This window comes from Ruditapes philippinarum, unplaced genomic scaffold (genome assembly GCF_026571515.1).
Source record: "Ruditapes philippinarum isolate M1 unplaced genomic scaffold, ASM2657151v2 ctg390_1_1_1_1, whole genome shotgun sequence".
Lineage (NCBI taxonomy): Eukaryota > Metazoa > Mollusca > Bivalvia > Venerida > Veneridae > Ruditapes > Ruditapes philippinarum.
In genome coordinates this window covers 157,970-177,652 of record NW_026855788.1, presented here as the reverse complement: position 1 = coordinate 177,652, position 19,683 = coordinate 157,970, and the positions used below count along the sequence as shown (strand labels likewise).

General features: G+C 33.3%; 1 protein-coding gene across 1 annotated transcript in view; it reads right to left on the bottom strand.

Annotated features, from left to right (window-relative positions):
* LOC132744386 (transducin-like enhancer protein 3-B) overlaps positions 1–19,683 on the bottom strand; it is a 67,589-nt gene that overhangs the window by 30,148 nt on the left and 17,758 nt on the right. The window contains exons 5-8 of the mRNA XM_060733103.1: positions 13,327–13,389; positions 10,630–10,704; positions 9,735–9,915; positions 2,589–2,602 (exon numbers count right to left, since the gene is read on the bottom strand). Of these exons, the coding sequence (XP_060589086.1) occupies positions 2,589–2,602; positions 9,735–9,915; positions 10,630–10,704; positions 13,327–13,389 (333 nt within the window). The remainder of the gene's footprint in view (positions 1–2,588; positions 2,603–9,734; positions 9,916–10,629; positions 10,705–13,326; positions 13,390–19,683) is intronic.

Below are 19,683 nucleotides of genomic sequence, written 5' to 3'. Positions count from 1 at the left end.
CCTATACCTCATTGAGTAAAGCTTGACTTCAAACCATAATTGCTGACTAATGAAAACATTTATTCTTAATAATGATAAAAAAACAGTTTAACTTGCACCTTAAGACATGTCCCTTCAGCACTACTTTTTATGTTACGAAAAAAATAATGATCTTCTTTATTTGTAAATTTCGTTTCAACCTGCTCACGACTAAAAAGCTTTCCATCATAGCACAAACAGTCACTATCTTCCTTTTTGTACAAAATAGTTTGAAAGGCCATTATCTCCGGAACTCATTCAACGGAAAAAAAAAAATAGATTGCTTTCAAAGTCGAGAGCAAACATTTTGACAAATAATGCAAAGCTATAGACAGAATTTGATACCCACAGATTTTTATACAACCAATACCAAGCACCTGGCATAAATTCACACATTCATAAATTCAGCGGTGTGTAAACAATCTTTTTCCTAACGTCTAAACATGCCATTCAAGTTTCAAAGTTTGCTCAATTTACTCTCAATATATGCACTCTGAAGTGTTCGTAAGTGTCCGTTTTAGAAAGTCTCCCCTAAAAGACGTTTTATGACAAGATTTACGTTATTAGCGCGAGAGAAAAAAATACGATTTTTCGAGAGGAGAAGTGATTAACATAACAATGTACCCACTGATCTGCGGAACAATAGATACTTGATACACAACATCGAGTTGCCTGGCAAACCCTCGCCTCCCACCTTTTAATAAATATTCATTATCTCCCTTTAGAGCTCTTCGACATAACTTGGTCCTTTATTTAACAAAATAATTTCATCTTACCACTTCACTTTAAACCAAAAACGATAACAAAACAAAAACATCTTAATTTTCAAAATCAGCTACGGTAAAAACTTTCTCTCCCACATTTTTTTTTTGCCACAAATTAATAAAAGCTGATTATAAAGTTTTCCATAAAAAAAATATAAACAAACAAATAAATCTAAAATCACAAAGTTAATTTGAACGTAACTAAATTACGAACATTCTGCACGCTTAAACAGGAGAGAAAACTACATCCGAGCCTGTACCGAAATAGACTTGAAACATCGGCTTCGTTGAAAAACAAAACAAAAAACCTTTCCAATAACTACTAAAAGGCAAGTATGCAGCGTGGGATCAAGCCATGCTATTAGAGATTAGAATTAATTCAGTAAAGGAGCTTATAACACTGTAGCTTTTCCCTATCAATGCACCCTCATTTTTCAGCATTACCGTAATCCCTCCGTTAATTCAATAAATATTGGTCGAGGTATTTACGGAAAGTTAATGCGGCCTTAATCACCTGACCATGACCAATCCAATCAATTGAAATGCTTCAAATCTCCTCTCGATCACCGAATTACAATGCATTAAATTTTTATCTTTTTTTTTTTTTGTCGTACAGCGTAATCCATTTTTAGACATTATCGTGTAATAAGACTTAATGTAACTCTTAATCTTGCCACTGTTCTTCTACAGCCATGCAGTCACTGACCATTACATTAACAGAGCATAGCTTTTCATTTGTATTTTCTTTTTGAAACAAATGTTGAATAACTTGTGGGACCATCAATGTTCTTAAAGTTTGTTGGATATCTGAATTTAAACTGACAGCATTCAGAATGTAGTGATCTGGAGTGAACAGCCATTAGTACTACTACCCAGCAGATACCCAAAAGTAATACGTTTTACCATTCTCCTATACTTTCTACCTATTTTCTGCCAAAATCATTCATACTTTCTACCAATTTGCTGCCAAAAACAGTCATACTTTCTACCCATTCGTACCAAAATCATTTGTACTTTCTACCCATTTGTTAAAAAAAAAAACATTAGTACTTTCTACCAACTTGCTTCAAAACTTTTGTATTTCTACCCATTTGCTGCACAAAAGCAACTATTTCAAGCAAAGTGTCTGAAATATTGCTGTTCAACACACACAGAGAAAAATTATCAACCTTATTAACATCGGAAACTGAACCTGACCATTCCCAGACTTCCGCTTTTAAACCAATTCATTCTCACAGGAAATGATTGAATGAATTCATCGCTAAAGACATTCAGAACCCCATCATAACTGTAACATAAATGTCTGTTTGGTTCTTACACCGATTTTAACACATGATTGGATAAATCTGTGCAATCAGTCGACTTAACTGGTTTTCTTGGACAACTAACCAGTAATTCACAAGTGATCCACTACAAATCCCACATCACATGCTTTTTGAATAAGCAAAAGGAGACAAATGACCATTAGACACAATGTCCGAGATCAACTGTTTTAGAGAAATTTCGCCGCACTCCAGGATCGAACCAGTGGCCCCTGGATTATAACTACGACACTATTCCCATTGAGCTAAGCGAGGTCAATCAAGATCACCTACCTATTTCAATAAACCAATGCAACAACAACAACTACTTCTTTCACCATGTTTTGTCCGTAATATTTAATCTTAAACTCCTTAAAACAAACAGACACTATCTTCATAATAAACAAACAAGTAGCCTGTTCGACACTCAGATATCACTGGGCTGTATAGGCAGAGATATCAGTACAGCATAAAGAATGAATGATAAAAAAACGAGTGTACTCACATGTTTGTCTTCACCTGTAAACAAAAAATAAAACATCATTAACTTTATGTACATATTACAGCCACCATTAATAGATGTACAACAATCTGTTGCACGTGCTAATAGGTTCATTTTACTAATCTTAATTATTACATAAAGACTTAACAACCATCATTTTTACATTCCCGTTTTTTCCTCGCAGCATGACATTGCATTTTAGATAGGGCCACTGACCTTAATGTATGCATCAGTCACATGAAAAACTTCACCCCTTTTCAGTGATTTTTATTTTCTTGTTTCAAAAACACAAAATTGGAATCAGAGTATATAAAATCCTGTTCCTCCAGCATCAAAAAACGTTGAAATTCCTTTAATGATTAAAATTCACGACAATGATTTACTATCTTACAATAATAAAAAAATCTTTTCCAAGAGTTCGCAATAAGAGAAAACATATTAACATGGAAATGAGAGATTAGTAAATAAAAGATAATGTAAGAACAAATATACACAACATGTTTTCATGCATCTATTCTAGCATCTAAGTTACAATCTAAACAGCCCCCCACTAGCGATGTTAACTAGCAAATTCAAATTTAAACATCCCCTGTCTTATTTACTATTCATGAAACCTCCTATCACGTTATATTGTAATACTGAACACAGAGTGGAATAGTAATAAGTAAAACTTCAGCAATTTAGGGTTAGTTTTGTCCAACTCTGTTAAAGTACAATTTTTATTACTGAAAACATAACTGGTTAGACTGTCAATGTCAAGGTCAAATGGAGACTTTTCAACCAAGGTGGACCCCAGATGCCGCCTTTGTATATTATTTCAGTCATGAGCAAGGAAAAGTGATTGGTTATTAATTGGGTTTCTGTATTAAAGGATTTGCATATTACACAGTTTGTGTATTACAGACTTTGTGCCTGACAGTGTTTGTGTCTTGCAGGCTCGGAGTATAACAGAATTTGTCTCTTGCAGGGTTTGTGTCTTGCAGTGTTTGTGTCTTGCAGGCTTTGAGTATTGCAGGGTTTGTGTCTTGCAGGGTTTGTATCATACAGTGTTTGAGTATTACAGGGTTTGTGTCTTGCAGGCTTTGAATATTCCAGGGTTTGTATCTTGCAGTGTTTGTGTCTTGCAGGGTTTGTATCTTGCAGGGTTTGTATCTTGCAGAGTTTGTGTCTTGCAGGGTTTGTATCTTGTAGGGTTTGTGTCAGACAGAGTTTGAGTATTACAGGGTTTGTGTTTTGCATGGTTTGTGTCTTGCAGTGTTTGTGTCAGGCAGAGTTTGAGTATTACAGGGTTTGTGTCTTGCATGGTTTGTATCTTGCAGTGTTTGTGTCAGGCAGAGTTTGAGTATTACAAAGTTTGAGTATTACAGTGTTTGTATCTAGCAGTGTTTATATCTTGCAGGCTTTGATTATTACAGGGTATGTCATACAGGGTTTGTGTCTTACGGGGTTTACCCAATTAGTTATCCCTCTAACAAAATGAGTCACACCGGTCACAATTAAAATATAATTTTAGGAATCATGTCTTCTAAAATACCATGTTATGAATGCCACTACAGTCCTACTTTTACAATATCAAATAATATCAAGGAGAGCATTAGCCTAATAGTTACAAGGATATAAAGCAATAAATATATAATAAAATTATTTTTCTATAAAATTTATAAACAGTAAATGGTTCCATAATCTTATAGTCGCTTCTTGAAAGAAGTCTTGTGTTCTTTAACACACATGAATACTGTACGTAAACATACAAAAATTTACGGAACAAAATATAATGCTGCTATCTTAAGTAGGGTTTTAACCCTTTAGTTATAATTTCCTGAATGTGCCATTTGTGTGTAAGGAAAGATACAAATGTTTTTTTTTACAAACAGGTGTTTTAGAAGTGCCGATATATATATATATTTTTTTTAATTAAAACAATAATTTTGTTAACTGCCACCAGCCGATATATTGCTTTATGCACTTGACCTCAAGGTTATAAAACATTTTAAGAGATTTGTCTCCGATCTTAGGATTTTCATTGGTCAGTACACATTCTGTGCAGGCCTCGGACATTGTAGGTTGATAATAAATTTACACATTTTCAGGCGTATTCTGCTCAACTGAGAGATTGCAGGTTTGAGCCATACTCTGGCCATGACCAAGTCTCCCTAAATGTCACAATGGTAGTAGTAATGATTTAGACTCAAAAATGATTTATATAATTTGTCGTTAGTTTCACAATCAAGCTTGAAATAAACTTAGCTTTATTTGGTTTGGTTTAACGGTGTTCACCAACACAATTTAGGTCATATGGCGCCAAAACAGGAAAGGCGAGTTTGACTTACCTACGGTGTTACAAACTTAAAGCAACACCAGGGTTCAAAACCACCTCACCTGCTGGAGCTAAGAGATGCATAGACTCCAGTAATTTGAACCCATTTAGTGGCCCTCTTACGATCACGCAGGGATTAACGGTGGCTGCAATTCTGATGCCTCAATCTTTAGAGACTACCCCTCAGCCACAAGCTGTTTTCAACTAAATAACATTATCAGTAATGCGCAAGGAAACGTGATAGAACAAGAAACATTAATTAAATCTTTCATTAAATCAATACATTCATATCTAATAAATTTAGTAAATGCTTGTTTAACTAAATTAGTACTCAGCTACAAGCACGCAAACATTAAAATATTAGCCATATCTATCATTGCAAAAAAAGGCAGCAAAAAACCACCACCATACATTCGATACGAAAACCCATCACCATTCCTAAACCTATTGTTCATGTTACTTCACAATACAGAACTCCTCTTTAACTTGAAAGAATTTTAAAGACACTGTAATCAAAACCGGACCTCTTTGAAGATTTGATTTAGTGTAAATCTTTAATTGGTGGAAACATTAGCATGTTCAACAAGCCTATATAAAGTCATTTAACTGGCAACAGCTTCAGAATCTTTTGTAAACGCTTGACTTCAAAGAAATACGGTTTTTTGATAATTGTGCTTTTTAACCCGTCTAATAAGAATACATTAATGAAGCTTGTAGTCTTGCACTGTTTGGATAAATAAGGACAAAATAGTGATTGCACGAGACTCAAAGTTCTCATTACTTGATAGAAAAACCCAACAATCAATATTTTTGTGTCAAAATAATACTTGTGAAACCTTATATGTTTACAAGTTTATATTTGGTCAATTAAATAGAAATATATTTTCTTATATCATAGGATGTTGCGTAATAATTTGATATGATACACCCCTAGTTTAAATACTACATCATTTCATTTCATTCATTCTTACACAGATAGCATTTCAAGGGTGATATCAACTATCTATAAACTATGGTAGTATAAACTATTATTACAGTATTGGCAATTTTAACTATGAATAAAATATCTTTATAGTTAATGACAGTATTGCAATGGTGATATGATATGGATAAACTATTGTTATTGCAATGATAATTTATTAAATACAGACGAAATATTATTAAAGTTAATAATAGTATTGTAATAGTGATATCAACTATGGATAAATTGATATCAACTATGGATAAACTGATGATAGTATTGAAATATTAATATCAACTATGGATAACCTGATACAATAGTATTGCAATATTGATATCAACTATGGATAAACTGATACAATAGTATTGCAATATTGATATCAACTATGGATAAACTGATGATAGAATTGAAATATTGATATCTACTATGGTTAAACTAATATGGTAGTATTGCAATATTGATATCAACTATGGATAAACTAATATGATAGTTCTGAAATATTGATATCTAATATGGATAAACTGATATGATAGTATTGAAATATTGATATCAACTATGGATAAACTGATATGATAGTATTGAAATATTGATATCAACTATGGATAAACTGATATGATAGTATTGAAATATTGATATCAACTAAGGATAAACTGATATGATAGTATTGAAATATTGATATCAACTATGGATAAACTGATATGATAGTATTGAAATATTGATATCAACTATGAATAAACTTATCAACTATGAATAAACTATCATTATTGCAAAAATAATATATTTATTACAGACAAACCATAATTAAAGCAATAGTGAAATCAAGTATGAATAATCTGATATGATTGTATTGCGATTTTGATATCAACTCTAGATAAACTAATATGATAGTATTGATATCAACTATGAATAAAATTCATCATGATAGAATTACAATTCACATGATGATAATATTGCAAAGCTGATATCAACTATGGATAAAATTGTTGATATTACCTATCAATCATTGATGCCTGGTGAGATAGCAACTCCACCTGCAGCAATCAACCCTAATGAATTAACATGAACAAAAGTGGCACAAGGAAATATAAAGCAGTAGAGGTGTTAGGGTGTTATTCTGGCCATCAGGTTAGTTTGTGAGCTAGATAAAATGGTGAACTATGTTGGTACTTAACTTCTGACCATGGGTACATGGACCTGCGAAGAGCCGACGACCCATTGGGTGAACCTAGACGGGATTAAACATAACATTTAGTAACAATCAGCTAATTTACTGAGCATAATGTTGTCTTTTCTATTAAACTGTCACACCGCTAGATATAGTTATGGCATAATTGCCCTTCCTTAAATAATTACGAAAACAAATATGCATAAATAATAAACAGGAGACTACAAAGGAATTAAGCTTACAGAAAATCAACATATTATTTACAGAAATTCAGGCATGCTTTCTCCGAACAAAAAATGTCATCATTTCAGCTAGAAATGCAGTGTCCAATGAGTGTATCATATTTAGCCCTTAAATCTACTGGAACCCGAAATTGGGCAGAGGGCCACCAGTATTGAGCCGGGCCAACCTGTACTTCCATGCAGTGTGACCAGGCTCTATACTGTTGGCTGAATAGCTTTGACAGTTTGAAAATGGAAAATGGACTAGTCCCTTACATGTATTTTCAGCAGCTCAAAGTTTATATAATGGTAATTCAAACAATTTTTCTTCTACAAATTTTTTTTTTATTAATTTTTTTTTTAATAACGTTATCTCAAATTAACTTTCTAGATTTTTATTTCATCGACTAAATATTCGAGATGCCTGTCCATGCATTTTTTTTTCAGCTAATGGGCAGGCACCAGAGTGGAACATATGACTCTCTGCACTGGTAGGCTTCCTAATAGGTTTTTTTTATAATGTTTTTAAAGGGTAAAAGCTGTATCTTATAAAATTTATCAACAGTAAAATTATATTGTTTCCATAATCTTAAGACCGATTCTCGAAAGAGTTGTAGCATAAAATGTCTCTTATTATTTCACAAACATGAATATTGTAAGTGAAAAGAAAAACATATTCTGAAACAAAATATTATGCTACTATTTCAAGTAGGGTTTTAACCATTTAGCAATGACTTTGTGCATGGGCCATTCCCTTATAAGGCGACATATAATTTTACTTTTCGTACAAGCATCCTTTTTAAAATTTAAACCATAATTTCTTAACCAGATATATTGCTTTATACACTTTACAAATCTTTACCTATTAAATGTGTGTAATAAGTTTACCTTGCTTTGAATTTGGAACAAATTGAAATTTCTGGGATTTCAATATCAAAATATAAAAGTCACTATATTGGTAGCATAGACTATATCATTTTTGGTTACAGGAAGATTAAGTGTTAAGGCATCTGAACTTACAGCAGTCACAGATACTGGGACGATATAGATATTGTAATTTTCCGTCTCATATGTTAACATGTTACTTTCGAAAATGAACACATTGCTTTGTAAAATTATTAACGCAGCTCATTATGTACGTTACATTATTATGTACATTACATTAATTGATTGAACCACAGATTTAAGACACACTGAGAAAAAGGCTTTGCGACTGTTCTGATTTAGTATACTTAACAAGCCTGTGTTGCCTCCGAAAAGCTCAGAAAGAATCAACAGGCTTATTTCTTGATGTATAATCAACAGCTTTTACCTTGTCGATAATAACATTTACAGTATTGTTAATTTGTATGAAACTGATCCCTTGTTATTTTAACAAATTTCTGAGAAAAAAATAATCTATCATTAAATTACAAATTTCTGAGAAAAAAATAATCTATCATTAAATTCATATTAGCAAGTCTATCCTATCAAAACATACTACAATTTGCTTTGTATCATATATTTTGTAACAGAATCAACTTTTTCTCTGTAACTTTTCAATGGAATTTAAAAAAAAAAAATTGTTTTGTTTTTTATTTTAAGGAATGAACACTTGGTCCCTTTTAAAGGGGAAAATTAATTAATACAAGTTATAACTGTGCTAATTCAGTTACACTTCAATTAAACTTATAAATTTTCGTTTTACATTTTCTGGTTTAAAAAAAAAACAACTGCATTTTCTTGTGCTTTAATTGTTAACAAAAATGCACAAGCAGAAATCATTTTAATAGAAATATGTCTATTCATCATTCATTTTTGCATGGACGCATTTTGCTCCATTAACAAGAAACCCTACTTTTAAGAAGAGGGGAATAGGGCCCAATTTTTTTTACCAAAAATGATACGTAACTTTTGAAAATATTTCACAAACATCATAGAAAGACTGAACACTGATGCCACTTCATGGTAACAACATTTCCTAGAGCTGATAAGATCCATTTTTAGAAAATATTAGATAGAAACGACAGATCTGTTGCCAGAGAACACTTCTCCTATGTAAGACCCCTCTAAAATGCCAAAGCAATCGCTAAGAAATGTTTTCCCTCATTCAGCCTAAAGTGTTCTTCTCCTTTCATAATTACAACATTTCAATATGCCCGAAAGATAGAAAGAAAAAAATGTTTGAATTAAGAAGGGGAAAAAAAACAACAACGGTTATATTCAATCAGCCAAGTTGAATGTTATTAAGGTAAAGTAAAACAATTTTAAATGAATTGGATAAATATCAAATTATTTTTTAAAGGTTCATCTTCGCATCATCTTAAATCCATTTTCTAAGTTCAAGGACTACTACAGTGATTGGTTTAAACCCCAATATCGGGAGGGAAGTACAAATGTACAATACAGACATGCTCTAGAGTTACGTTAAAATTTTTAAAAATAATAAAAAATAAAGAATCCTAAAAAAATTCCTAATTTATATCTATACTGGTTTCTGGCTTACCTTTGTCTTCTTTTAGAGAACTGACATGCTGTTGGGCATAGCCGGGTCCCAGAGCAAGGAGGCCCATTCCTGCTGCACTAGAAACAGGAAGCCCTGGGGGCTGTAATCCTGCTGGGTGTGGTCCCATAGGGATGGGTGGGGCATGTGCTGCATGTGGTAGATGCTGTGCCTGCATCTGTTGCTATGATTAACAGAAAACAGAAGAAAAAGATATAAAAAGATAAAGTTTCATAGAATTCAAAACAAAATCTTTAAACAATACTAAATGATAGCATGACTATTTGACTCAATGTCCGACATCAATTGTCATGGAGAAATTATGCCTTGCCCAAGGTTCAAAACAGCAACCCCAGAGATTATCAATCTGATGCTCTCCCTTTAGCTGACAGACATGTGTACAGTGGCATCAAAACAGTGACACCAATGGACACAGACAACTCAGTCAGTTAATATGCAATCTTTAAACTATGCAATCTTAAAACAATGATTGACCTTAATATTTGTGACCTTGACCCTAGTTACATCTGAATTTACAAAATCTGTACAAAGGTTTTCTCTCTTTGAAAGAAATATGTTACAGTAAACTAATCACAACCTGCTATAAATGTTTATGCTACAACTATCACATTCCCTCAGGAGTTACAGGAAACCTGTTCACATGTTGTGCCATGTAGTCGAGGCAGAGAATATCAGAAGGGAAATGTATTATACTTCTAATTTTTATTCCATTTTAAGAAGAGATTTCACTATCTACATGCATATATATATATCAAAGATACTATTTACCAATATATATGAAACGTGTATTTATTATTGCCACAGAATTTGACTGCCTGTAAAAATGAGAAATTTTACCAAGAAAATTTCATATGAACTTCAAAACAAGATAACATACCCCTATAATAGCATTCAGTTCTGTCATTGTTACTTGTTTGGCTCGTTCCACGGCCGCTGCCACCTGTTGTTGGTGCTGAAAGAAAAACATATGCGTGCATGTTCACATCATTGTGATAATATGGTAACTGTCCAATTTAACCTGCACCTTACTGGAATCCAAAGTCAGAAGCCTTTGCCACCAGTATAAAACGGGTACCGTATAGAACCGGACAGACCAGCTTTAACTTATCATCCTTATTTCCCTTAAACTGACAATGGAATGTTCCAAAAATGACGATATCTAAAAGGGACGACTAAAATTCGATTTTCCATTTCTTTAAAAGGATATAGCCTCAACATGGTGAGTGTCTTCTCTACATTAAAGGGTTATTTTTGGAGGGTGAGGAGTCCAAAACGGTAGAGACTAGAATAATATTTGGATTATTCCTAACCTATCAAATACATAGTACAAAGTAAGTACATATTTACACAAAAAGACAACCCTAGCAGACGATCCCATGGACTTCTTTGGGCTAAATATCACTCTTTTCTTTAGATTATTCTATTTGCCTTTCTCTGTGACTCTAGATTCCAGCACAGCGAGGACAATATTCTTTATAAGACTTGAATATTGTTAAATCAATACACCAGTAAAAGAGAGGGACCCTTGGGTACTTTATTATCAACAGTTTCATAAGAAAGCCGAGATGATGACTTCTGTTCATTTAACTGTTCCAGCATTTGTTATCATTGCCCCCCCCCCCCAGATTCACTGATTTTTCAAAATGGACTAGTCCTGCCCTGTAAATGGAACAGCCCAATGCTTATTTACAGGGGTATTAAGAAATGAAATGAGAGGGTAGACTTAAATGACTAGATTGTTTTACTAAGTGATGAAATGTAACAGTTCACTGACAAATAAAAGGGATGTTAAGAAATGAAATTGGTTCACTGCCATCATAAAGGGATGTTAAGTTATGACATTGGAACAGTTCCACTGCCAACTTAAAGGGACGTTAAGTTATGAAATTGGAACAGTTACATGCCAACCCTAAAGAAGTAAAGTTATTAACAAGAGCTGTCGGTAGGACAGCAACGCTCGACTATTCTTAGTGCTTGATAGTAAAAAAAAATGCTTGATACAGTTACCTCCTCCTGTTTACAGGTTGGGGTCATGATGGTTAACAAGTGTGCAAAGTTTCAAAGCCATATGTCAATGTGGACTTTGAAAATATTTGAACTATTACAAAAACTTTAACGTAAATTCTAAGTCGAAAAAGGGGCATAATTCTGTCAAAATGCTTGATAGCGTTACCTCCTCCTGTCTACAGGTTGGGGTCATGATGGTGAACAAGTGTGCAAAGTTTCAAAGCCATATGTCAATGGACTTTGAAAATATTTGAACTATTACAAAAACTTTAACGTAAATTCTAAGTCGAAAAAGGGGCATAATTCTGTCAAAATGCTTGATAGAGTTACCTCCTCCTGTCTACAGGTTGGGGTCATGATGGTGAACAAGTGTGCAAAGTTTCAAAGCCATATGTCAATGGACTTTGAAAATATTTGAACTATTACAAAAACTTTAACGTAAATTCTAAGTCGAAAAAGGGGCATAATTCTGTCAAAATGCTTGAAAGAGTTACCTCCTCCTGTCTACAGGTTGGGGTCATGATGGTGAAAAAGTATGCAAAGTTTCAAAGCCATATGAAAATGGACTTTGAAAATATTTGAACTATTACAAAAACTTTAACGTAAATTCTAAGTTGAAAAAGGGGCATAATTCTGTCAAAATGCTTGATAGAGTTACCTCCTCCTGTCTACAGGTTGGGGTCATGATGGTGAACAAGTGTGCAAAGTTTCAAAGCCATATGTCAATGGACTTTGAAAATATTTGAACTATTACAAAAACTTTAACGTAAATTCTAAGTCGAAAAAGGGGCATTATTCTGTCAAAATGCTTGAAAGAGTTACCTCCTCCTGTCTACAGGTTGGGGTCATGATGGTGAAAAGTGTGCAAAGTTTCAAAGCCATATGTCAATGGACTTTGAAAATATTTGAACTATTACAAAAACTTTAACGTAAATTCTAAGTCGAAAAAGGGGCATAATTCTGTCAAAATGCTTGATAGAGTTACCTCCTCCTGTCTACAGATTGGGGTCATGATGGTGAACAAGTGTGCAAAGTTTCAAAGCCATATGTCAATGGACTTTGAAAATATTTGAACTATTACAAAAACTTTAACATAAGTGGTTACGCCGACGCCGACGCTCGGGTGACTGCAATAGCTCTACTTATTCTTATCGAATAGTCGAGCTAAAAACTATAAATGAAAATTAAGCAGTTAATATTAAGATGGCACAGATGTGCCAGCTGGGCCAGCCTCTATGGGTCTGCCATTGTTGTCAAAGGCACTCGGGAGATTTAAACAAAAATAATATTTTTTCATACAAAAGAACATCAATATTGACATTGTGTTCAATCAAAAGGCAAAAAATCGTTTCAAACATGTTTCTGTTTTACACATTTCCCCCATGTAACCATACGTTTTGCATATCAAAGTACCATTAAAATTTAAACATTCCCCCCCAATTAATACTACTGAACGTAAATTATGAATTTATGAGACTAAAAATATTAAAGAATGAATAATAAGTGCAGTAGATTACAACTTGTTATTGTTTGCCGAGCTCGTATTGATTATGTAATGTTAAGTTACCTCTTGGGACAGGAACGGTATCACTTGAGCACAAATTGCATTTAATCTCTTCGCAATTTCAGTCTGAAATGACAAAAGAAAAACATTGTTTTACATCAGCTGTGCATATTTACAAGATGAAAAAAAACATAAAAATACTAGTACAAATTAATGTTTATGATTTTACAATGATATATATAGATAATTTTTTTCACTCAATCATACGGAGTGTCAGAATTTTGAGAGATACTATAAGGCATTTGGGTTTTGGGATGTTGTATGGTTGGCTGGTTGAGTTTTTGGACATTGCATGGTTGGGCAGTTGGGTTTTGGGACATTGAAGGGTTTAGTTTCGGGACATTATAAGGTGGATAATTGTGTTTTTTAGGGGGCTAGTGAGCAAATGAGTCATGAATCTTTAACAACAAAATCTCAGACTCAAATTACTTGAAACAGTGAGTTCAACACAACGCCCTTGTTGAACTACTTCACTAAAATAATATATAGCCATAGTCATACTGTGACTAAATTACCTCCTATTATCACAGTAACAGTTCAATTATAGTACTTATATTTACATTACAATTTTCATATCTATTTTGTTAACATTACATTAATTTCTATCGCTTGTATGCAACAAAATGACAAACATACAGGAAATGTTAAGAAATCTTTTAAAGAAAAGACCCATTCTATGCGATATTTATAAGCAGTTCTAAACTACCATTGGAGAAAACAATAAAACTGACGCTATGTTATAATTACATGATAACAATGACGATGATTTTATGTAAATTTTATTCATCTAATGACAAGACTTAATAATCTTATAATAGTCTGACTTTTAAAACTGCTTATTATAATGTCAAAATAAATTCACTCCCATAACATAACGTTTTTTTTATATTTCATAAAACCTTGTTTTTTTTTTACATTGCATGACAAATATGTACGCAGCTTGCTTTCTATATTTTGATGTTAAAAAAACTTTTACAAAGGAAAAAAATAGATTTCCACTCCATTTCTTACTACAGTTTACATGACACGGCAGGTAAAAAAATAACAAACAAAAAACAAAACAAAAAAAATCACGAACAAATTGAAAAGTACAAAAAAAATAGTATTTTCAAAACAACAGCATCATTCAACCATATTTCGATACTCTCGGAAGATCCAATAAAAGGATAATATTCCCTTGTACAAGAGTAAAAATCTTGGTATTGAATGTCAGGGCACGCTTTAACATTGCGACTCTCTATCCTTTGTCAGCGCTGCCGTCTTAAATTGATGCAATTAATTCTCTGACTATCGTCGTCATCGTAAAGCAAGCCCGACTCCGGCTAATCAGCTGGAAATCTAACACAAATGCATTACAATTTCTAATATGATTTGGATTTGAAATCAATAGTGAATCAAACTGGAAGAGAGATTTATTAATAGATATCTTTTCCCTGTTCCTTGATTCCAGCTACGTTTTTTTTTTCTCTTCTAAGATATCGCAGAGGTTGCTTTTTTTTTTCCGTATTCTTTTAAAAAGCAATGAAGAGACTTATCTATTGCGATTGATTTTGTGCGGAGGTTTTCTTTTATTCTCGATATATTTTAGGAAATGATTACGGAGTGAAATGAAGATATGCTATATGACCGATGATACAAATTAAACAGTCCAGTGCACAAATGATACTGCAGATGATGACGATTGTGAAGAGGCGATACTGACGACTAGACGCTCAAACTGTACCAATAATTAGTTTAAGTTAAAATAAACAGACAAACGTTATCTACAACACTTTTATTGCATCAAACTTGTTGTAACTCATTCAATGAAAAGTTGTGTCGGAAGATGTTTTGGCAACGTAACCAGATCTTTCTTTCTGAACATAAAAGTTTCTTAAAGAAAAGATGACGCACGTAACTACAGTAGATACCATAGAAAACTCGTATTTCAAACAAGCATAAAACTCATTTCCATCAAGTCAACCAATATCTCAGTGTTAATTCCCTCTGATGTAAGTGAGGAGTTTGCGCCAATCTCTCTGTCAGCAATGAACTTTTAATCAGCACAAGATTACAACCCTCTATAATATAAGACCTGGTCAACCATATAGTAACACCCTTGTTCAATAATCAATCAAAACGTATCAATCACTACGACTGATATTCCACGACCTTGAAAGGTCACGGAGAATCTGATAATATCCACAGACGTGTATGAAGTAATAAACTCTTCAGAGACAGCCGCAAGGAGAGACCAATAAGTTTGTTGAAGGAATAAAGAATACACAATTTTCCTCGCAATCACTAGAGGCATGACTGTCTATAGCAGAGAAATGGCAACTCATCCATCGGGAAATCACAATACATGCTCATCAAATTATGAATATTAATGAGTTCTGTGACAGGTTAAAGGTCATCAAAAGAATTCACGATTATTGTCTCGCTCGTTTGTCTCATAATAAATGGATTTCAACAGAAGCTGCAATATGCAGTTTATACTCTCGGCGAGCTTCCAATAAAAAAAGAAAAAAAATTTGAATGCCTTTAAAACAAAGTTTAATTTTTCTTTAAAGTGATATTTCTGTTTCAATTTTTTAAACAATGGGAGATTTTACGAGAGCTTTAAAAAAATACTTCAATTTTTCTTCCAGACAAAATCTTAAAATTTTATTAAAATAATTGAGGTTGCCATGGCAATTGTAAAAGATGTATTTATAGACAGATGGGCCCAAAAAGTTATATAGACAGATAAATCATGACCGGCAAATTTCGCTGTAGGTGAACGAAAAATGTAAACGAATTATAAAGAATAAAGTTCAAACAAAATTCTATTTTCACCAAGTAGAGTTTGCCACATTTTATTTAATTTACACATTTTTTTTCCAATGTCAAGATTACTCCTATTCAAATAACAGCTCAAATTTTCATATATTTCAAAAGCATTAAATTTCTAAAATAATCTACGACTGACCCTGTTTTCATGAAATGTTGATTAAACATCTTATCCAAACAAAGCTGGTATTCTTATTCCAAAATAAATATTTGGTGAACAAATAAAGATCAAATTGTTTTTCATTTGCCCAAGTCTAGGAGGCAATATTTTGCTTCGCCAATTGATCCTAAAATCTCCCATTGTGCTTGAAAGCCTATTTGCACAAGTACACGGCTAAACATAGAAATAAAACACTTGAGTATTTTATCACTAAAGGCTGCCATTTTGGACAGCCTGCAATCAATAATGGCCGTATGATTTCCTAATAAGACCGAAATTGCTTGTAAAACAAGCACACGAGAAAGTTACGGGAAGTTAAAATGACGAGTGTAAATACGGAAGCCAAATACTTTTTCGTCCCTGGTCTGCAAGTTCCATAGGCTATAATAATTCCGCGTTTTTGTTTAGTCAACAGGCACAGGTTAACAATACGTAAAGAATTATCAAATAAAATTTATGAGATAATAACAAAGGGTTGTTATCCAAGCTTTTCAAAATAATGGTCCTCATACAAAAACTACATGCCAGATGTATAAAATCTATCAGCATTACATCTTAATAATCTTCCTTACAGATAATCTTATAATATTCAACATTTTCACAGATTTTAACCACAACCTCGTTAAATTTCTATTATATACAGCCTTTACTTTGAACCAACATATTATTTGGTGGATTCAGCCTCAAAATACTTGAAATGAATCGCCAAGGTTCAGAGCTTGGTCAGACCCTGTCTGACTCTATTTTCACTAATGGTATAGGTTTTTTCAAATGTTCCGTCCAAAAATTTGATTTTAAGCTTTCTTACAAATATTTAAACAATACAGTTCCTTTTTTTTTAAAGGCATACACTCCACATTTGTATAATTAATTGATATAAAAAAAATTTGTTTTAAATATTTATTCTAAAGAGGCGTTGTTGATTTTTCTGTCCTATAATAAATTGACACATGCTTCCATCGATCAATGTGTTTTAATCCCCTTGTTAATTAATGCATCTAAAAAGATGCATATATACAATTTTTGCATGAAGTTGGTTAAAAGCCTCAAATTTAGCCGTGTTCAGTGGAGCTTCATGTTTTAAGATACAGATTTACGAGTCCTATTTACTTTTTCATGGTTCATTAACGTTTTCTATAAAACGGTTCATTAAGCCAGTCTATTCAACTGTTTTGCATTTGTAAGAATGGTTAAAACATTTTTAGATATGTATCTAGCAAGCAAGCTCGCACATGGCACGCCTAGTCAACTTTTTCTTATAATCCTTGAAAAAAAATTCTGAACCCACCACCATTTACTACTCCAGCCCAAGCCATGATTAATAAGTGTACATGTTACAATGAAAAGTCATGGCAACAACAATTTCCTTTTTCTGAAAACCTTCGATCATAAATCCTAATCATTCTGTTTGAGGAATTTCTAGATTAAACTAAACTCATTAACACCCTTGAAACATTAATGCCACGCTCAACAGCAACAGAGACTTGAAGGTATCAAGATGTTTTCAGCTTTTGGTTTCGGTAGGAATCTGTATTCCATTATAGCACACGTCTTCACTCCAGCACTGCTATAGTAATTAAATAATTGAATCATTTCGGAAAAGTCGGCCTGATGAGCTCATCAACCTGATTGGAATGGACACACTCGTTTATCCCTGCAATGCCAGAGGTTTTTTTCTACACCACTTTAATATTCTCTTCCTTATTGTTGTTGTTGGCTTTTTTTATCCTTCTCTTTTCAAGTCTTACATTCAATTCCAATTTTTCCTCATCGAATTGTCCTTGGGGATGGAGTCGTTTTTGAAGAGGCAGTGTCATAAACAGCTTAGGGTCATTGTGCTTTCCAGTTTTAATGAGTTTTTGTCTAAAATTTTACTGCTTCAAAGCAGACATATTTTTCATAAGCATTTAGAAAAAATATTTTTAACATTTCCGGAATTTGAAAGAGCTATAGTCTTGAAAACTCTAGAACATTCGTTATTAAAACAAAAGCCATGTAGGAAGTAAGTTCACAAACAGTACAATTTGGTCAAAATCAATGCTAGAATTGTCACCCCTTATTTTTTCATTTATAAGTACTAAAGTTCACAAGATCTAAAGATCTTTCCGGGCTGCAATCAGCACCAGAATATCTGGCTTACATGTATGGCTAGAGGGAAGCTGTTCAAGGTGGTAAGGAAACCCTTCTCCAGTCCTGATGCAAAATGAGTTATGCCTCAAAAATGTTTACTTAAGACTTGTTTGTACTTCTCTTACAAAACTCCCCATACCCTTCAGATTATAATATAATATCAGTCTATGCCTTTAAGCACGGTCAGACAATTTCTCCCATGTATAAATGCTTAATTAACTCCATATATTTTGCTTCCTCTCAAACTCTCACCAACTTTCAATTCCTTTGTCCAGAGATTTGGTTAGCATTAGTTAGCATTTTGCAGGCACTGAGGGTGAAATTAGTGTCAACACACTGTAACAGACTTTTCACATGCTTTCTATCTAATCACAGTATCTAATCAATATACAGACAAGTTTCTAATCAGAAGTCACAAGACCCTTCTGCATCTTCTGCACTCTCTAATTATCCTCCCCCATTAAATACCACTGAAAGGGAGGCTCCCACAAGGGGGCAGCACCCGAGTAGTTTCGAGCAGTTTCGCTCTAGCGGTAGTAAATGGTTGCGCCCAGTGGGGGCAAGACAATGATTGGATTACGGCTTGATCACATTAAACAAGGATTTCCTGTGCTACGGAAGCCAGCAGGGGGCAGCACCCACGTCATTCAACTTTTGAATGAAATTTCACACCCTCTTAACAGCAAGATTAGAGAGGTTTTTGGAGGGAAAAACATGACAGTAAATGGCTATATGTCCAGCTGCTGATTAATTGCCCATTCACAAGAGTCAGTCGCTCAACTGACCAGACATTTATTGATTTGTACAGTTTAGCAATTTATCACAAATACAGCCCAGATAAACCACTAATAAATTCTGTACCACACCACATTACATATGTGAACATTTAATTCTTGGTTTATGTCTATTTAGCCATGGTATATTCAGTATTAGTCAAGCCAATAGCATGTATTTGATTACTCAGTTGAATTTACCACAAAACCAAACATTCTTCTGTGTACTGAAATAATATTTTCTGTATGCACTGCAATAATATTTTCAGTGATGAATCTTCTTCTTTTTTTTTGCACTTAAAATTAATCTGAATAAAGTGCTTTTTTTCCCAAATGAAAAGCAATGTTTAAAAAATCAACAAAAATTGTGAAAATTTCCCAAAACCGCGTATAATTATGGCCCTTTATGAAAAATGCCATTAAAATAATTATGTGAACTTATAAATATCATTTTACCCATTTCAAACATTATCATTCCCAATTCAG